This window comes from Rattus norvegicus, chromosome 8 (genome assembly GCF_036323735.1).
Source record: "Rattus norvegicus strain BN/NHsdMcwi chromosome 8, GRCr8, whole genome shotgun sequence".
Taxonomy (NCBI): Eukaryota; Metazoa; Chordata; class Mammalia; order Rodentia; family Muridae; genus Rattus; species Rattus norvegicus.
The window spans coordinates 48,835,528-48,840,951 of record NC_086026.1 but is presented as its reverse complement, the minus strand read 5'-3'; the positions used below and the strand labels follow the sequence as shown (position 1 = coordinate 48,840,951).

The 5,424-nt window shown below is 38.1% G+C and overlaps 1 protein-coding gene across 2 annotated transcripts; it reads right to left on the bottom strand.

Moving 5' to 3' along the window:
- Positions 1-2,448: 2,448 nt before the first annotated feature.
- Or10d4c (olfactory receptor family 10 subfamily D member 4C) lies at positions 2,449-5,128 on the bottom strand. Of its 2 annotated transcripts, XM_063265081.1 has the most exons (3): positions 4,925-5,128; positions 3,608-3,749; positions 2,449-3,421 (listed from the first exon to the last, which is right to left on the bottom strand). In XM_063265081.1, exon 3 carries the CDS (start codon positions 3,391-3,393, stop codon positions 2,449-2,451), a length of 945 nt encoding a protein of 314 aa, XP_063121151.1. In that variant the 5' UTR covers positions 3,394-3,421; positions 3,608-3,749; positions 4,925-5,128. The 2 variants fall into 2 exon arrangements, with proteins under 2 accessions (XP_063121151.1, NP_001000467.1); NM_001000467.1 differs by lacking the exons at positions 3,608-3,749; positions 4,925-5,128 and having other exon boundaries at positions 2,449-3,393.
- Positions 5,129-5,424: the final 296 nt, after the last annotated feature.

Sequence of the window (5,424 nt, the reverse complement as noted above, 5' to 3'; positions counted from 1 at the left end):
TGCTGGAATAATGGTGGCTCAGAACTTTTGGCAATAACCACAAGGTCTAACATGAAGCCCATGCCACTAATGGGAGACTATGCTCACACTGACTAGATGGCTAGGAAGAGGAAGCTCTGGATAGCTTTCAAACTTTGGATAAAATCAAATACAAAGGAAAAAAAGGTCAATGAAATGATTCCTAATGATATTCTGCTATACTCACAGATTGGTACCTAGAACCAATCATTATCAAAGAGAATAATCCAACAGCAGCTGATGGAAACAGATGCAGAGACTCATAGCCAAGCATCAAGTGGAAGGACAACCAAAACTGGATACCTCTATCAGGTCCTACCCGCTCAGAGCTCAGCAAGATCAGCAAACAACAGTGGTGGAGAATCATGTGTCAATATTCAGGCCAACATGTGTAGGCATAATACACCATTGAAATAATTACAAAATAACGTTGACATCAAAAAAGATCATATTTAATGTGCAAAGTAAAATACATTTCTCGTCAAGTAACTTTTGAGATAACATATAAAACAAATTGTAAATAGCTCCACCATCAATGAACAAATGACTTCAAAGATGACATAATAGCAAGAGTTCAACATTACTTTATATGTGATGACCTATGACCAATAACTTGGACACATATGATGGAAGGAAAGAATTTAGAATAAGTCATTCTCTGCATTCTCTGATTACTGTGGCATGTTTGTGTCCCCCCCCCCCCTCTCTCTCTCTCTCTCACACACACACACACACACACACACACACACACACACACACACACACACCATTGTAAAATAAAATAGAAAATGAACAGAGAGGCAAGGTTGTAAACACGTTCCTTTGGCATTCTGTCCAGAAAGCAAGTGCAGAAAGGAAAGGGTAGGTGTTAGGTAGGAGTGACCATGGTGGTTTCTGAGAAGCAGAATGTTTGCAACTACAGCCTGATGAAATGGGTGGTTACTCCACATTCATGGTCTATGATGAATATAGATGTGGCTATTAAACTGTGGGTTACTTTTGATTCTTTAATGTTAGTATGTTTAGTATTTCTAATAAATTGTGGCTGTCTAAAAGGACCTACAGTATCCTGAGTTACATTAGTGTCTACTTGATTTCTTGTGTGAGTAACTGACTGTGTGTAGAGTATCTCATTTTAGAGATCCCTAGACAGTACATCACAGCACCCTGGTTACTGGAAGGCCCTGTCTTTAAAGTGCTTTGAATAGGTCCCAACAGAATTGCTCAAACTTACAAGAAATGTCTTATAATTTCCAGATATGGAAGAAGTTTTCAACCACCATGTTGATAGACAGAAATTTGATTTTTTAAAAAAAAACATTAATTATTCCACTGTGGACAACTAATTTTCTTCTTGAACACAGCTCTACATTTTGTTCTTGTTTCCTCTCTTGTTCTTCTTCAGAGCTTGTTTCTTCTTTCAAAATAAGATTGTACCAGTTGAGAAAATCCCTGAAACAGGTAGATGTAAAATAACGTGGAGAAAATTACAATCAGGACAAGAGGGAAAACATATTCACTGAAAGTTTAACTAGATTTTATACATAAAATGTATGTATTTTATTTTCCTGGCATTTTGGAGCATAGAGATAAAGAATGGTAAAGGAGTCAGACATGTTCCTCTGAAACAGAAGAACCACATGCTTTTCCTGTGGAATGGTACAGCGCTCTGATTAACAGACATTATACCTACACTGCATTTCCTGTTTTTAAAATAAATACATCTGTTTCGATTTAATTGGCCTTTTGGCAGATGTCAGAGAACTTTATAAAACCAAAGTGGGTGGTGAGAACCTAATAAGAAATAATCTAGATTTGTGCCTTTCAAGGGGTAAAATTAAAACCCAAGAAACATAAAATCCAGAAGACATGCACAAGAAACAAGTTTGGATTCTCTCAAGACTGGATGTGAAAGGCTCAGTTTAATTTAGTTTTCATTAGTTTGAATTCCTGAGTTTTTGGCAGAAATCTGGAGTGTACTTTCTCTATTGAAAATGGATATAAAATTCCCAGATAGTGAATTAGAGAGAGAAAATAAGTTTGTGAGCATCTTTAGAGTTAGGTAACAAATATTTAAAGATAGTGGTGAGTAGAGAGTACTCACACAGAATGAAAATTAACACAACATATGTGTTAATCAGACAGATCAGACACTTCATCACATGACATGAAAGAGTCAGAGGGTGGACCTGGAGGGAGATAAAATCTGGAGTGTAAAAAATGACTAAATAAAAAAAGTAGAAAAAAAGGAACACACACACAAAAAAAACAGAGAAATATAAAATAAATACATATCTTTGAATGGTGAAGGAAGTGGTAATCTGATGTTCATTTCAATTTAATATGCCTTGGAAGTTATAGATGCCATGTGTCCTGGGAAATAAGTCATAGACTCAAATTAAACTGAATCAGACACTATTCAGAAAACACTTAGGTATGTTCATTTACTTCCAGGCTGAGACATTTCTTAAGAAATACGTGCCTCAGGGCTGCCTTCACATCCTTATTCCTCAGGCTGTAGATCAATGGGTTGATGGTGGGTGTCACAAGATTGTGCAAAATTTGAATAATTGCACTAAGCTGTGGGCTGGGGTTGGGCTGCAGGTAGATGATGATGACTGGTCCATAGACACACATGATGGCTGTGAGGTGGGCACTGCAGGTGGAGAACGCTCTCTGCCTGCCTTCTGTTGAGCGGATTTTTGAGATGGAGATCCCAATTCGAGTGTAGGACACAACAATGAGAAAGAAACAAATGAGAGATAAAAGGCCAACGTTTGTGAAACCTACCCTCTGTGCTAGAGAGGAGTCTTCACAAGCCAGAAGTAAAACAGCAGGCATGTCACAGAAGTAATAACTCACCTCACTGGGGCCACAGTAAGGCAACTGGAAAGTGAGGGAAGTTAGGATAGTGGAATGTATACAGCCACTCATCCAGGTCCCTGTGGCCAAGGCACAGCATACTCTGTGGTTCATGATGATTGTGTATCTCAAAGGGAAGCATATGGCAACAAAGCGGTCATAGGCCATCACTGTGTATAGGAAGCACAATGTACAACCCAGACAATGATAGAAGAAGTGTTGGACAACACATCCCTTGAAAGAGATCCCTCCACCCCATCCTGAGAGATATGACAACATCTTTGGAGCTGTAGTGGAACAGAAACACAAGTCGAAGATGGAGAGGTTGCCCAAGAAAAAGTACATGGGAGTGTGCAGTCGCGGGGAGGTAGTGATTGCAGTAAGAATGAGAAAATTTCCTAGGAGGGCACAGGCATACATTGTTGCAAAGAAGAAGAGCAGGACATTCTCCAGGCCTTCTGTCTCAGGGATGCCCAGCAAGGTGAATTCTGTCACCATCGTGTGGTTTGTCATGTTTATGGATGAATCAGCTCCAGGGAGCCTGTGGAAAGAAATTCTTGGTGAAATTTATTTTATGTGGATTAGAAGAGTTTAAATCATAGGGGTAAAGATAAAAGATGCTAATGTTTACAGATAAATGTTCTAAATAGAATTGTCTTTCCTGAGAATGGAATGTGTTTATGTAGTTTTGTTTCTAATTGGAGATGATGCTCCTTAAAATTCTTACCCAGAAGATAATGTCCAAGGGCAATTACAGATGGTGTCCTTCACAATCTCATCCAGAAAGTAACTTCCAAGGTTAGTATCCTCTCTTCCCTTCTTTATAAAAACGGATCTGATTCCATCATTCTAGATGTTCCATTGTGGTTCTAGAGTGAACAAAAAGATTCTAAAAATGAGTAGTGAGGAAGAGGCAGGCAGGGGTTTGATAAGGATAGGGAAGAGTTGGGTGTGAGCATAAGCAGGATACATGATACACAGGTGTGAAATTGTCCATGAACAAACTTAGTCAATTATTTTTCCAATCACATTATTAAACAGCTTCTAGTACTGGAGCTAATGAGAATAAGAAACTACAGTATTCAGAACAAAATTACCAGAGCAAAGGATATACTTTGCAATTTTAAGTAAAGTGATTTTTGAACCTCACTGAAACTGGAATTGAATAATTACCCTAAATTTTTTTATTCGGTTGCATGAACATGTGATCTCTCCTCTTTTGAAAAAAAGAGGATTTGTGTTTGCACATGGGATTATCCTGTGGTTTGTATGAAGGAAAACTGAGAATAACAGTGACAGAAGGCTCTGCAAGCACTTCTTATAGGCTAGAAGTGTTTGCCTATTGTAATTAGCTTTCCTTCTGAAATACGTACTATACATCTCACATATACACAAATGAACACACATACACAGGGAGGGAGGGAGAGCAGGAGAGAGAGAGAGAGAGAGAGAGAGAGAGAGAGAGAGAGAGAGAGAGAGAGAGAGAGAGACATACAGAGAGGGAGACAGAGAGACAGGAAGAGAGAGAGCCCTAAACATCACTGTTTGTATTTTGCTTTGTGTTAAATTTTTAAAGGAAATTTGTCACACATGTCTCAGGAGGTAAATGAAGGATGTGTAGAAGTTCAAAAATGGCAACTTCCTAAGTACTTTATTAAATAAATGGATGTAAAGAACACCAGTGTAAACACCAGATTTTACACAATAAAATCAAATGCACTCAAAAATATGAAGTGTAACTGCACATACCAAAGAAAGATTGTATCCAGTTTTTTAGGTTCCTATGTAAATATAAGAATGTGTCACATGTAACAGCTATTAACATGTCTATTCTTGATTATGACCATTTCTAGTTACTATTTTTGAAATTTTCCTATATATTTTGGTGTTTGTTTTAGTGTTTAATACGGTGCACTCTTTAAATGCTAGGCTGTTTCTTAAAGTTTGTTGCCTAAATCTCTACCCACACCCTTCCATAGTATGCCATTAGTGACTGAAAGACTGAACACTCAGATAAAGGTTAAGGACACATCTGGGTACTTACTAAGACAACAGAAGGAGAAGATGATGGCACTAGTGAATGTTGTCTTCCTTTTTCCCTCCAGCAGATCTGAGGAGACCCACTATCTAATATATAAGTAGGAACTGAGAATTCTTCCTCCTTTGCATCACTTTTCAGTGGAATGGCATGTGTCTAAGTGTGCTTCAACTCCCTGGTAGCAATTCCCTGTTTGGTTCCAGGACCTGCAACAAGTTGCAACATAGGAGATTTTAAATAATTGTGATCTTCCTCTGGGTATTAATCCCAAGAGGAATGAGTATTATTAAGAAAGCATCTCATTAACTCCTTTGTTTAATTGTGTTGTGGTAGAGGAGGTTATTTCCGTATCTTTAGTGAACACTTTTAGGGACTAACCTATTCAAAACTCTTCACTTGAAACCTCAAGCATACGTCTTGGATACCTAACCCGTTATTAAATATTATAAAACCTGGTAATTCTGAAATCCTATTTGTCACATACTGACCTATGTGCTGAGGCAGGG

Coding starts and splice junctions, on each gene's coding strand:
- Or10d4c (XM_063265081.1), bottom strand. CDS start 3,393: ATGACAAACCACACGATGGTGACAGAATTCACCTTGCTGGGCATCCCT.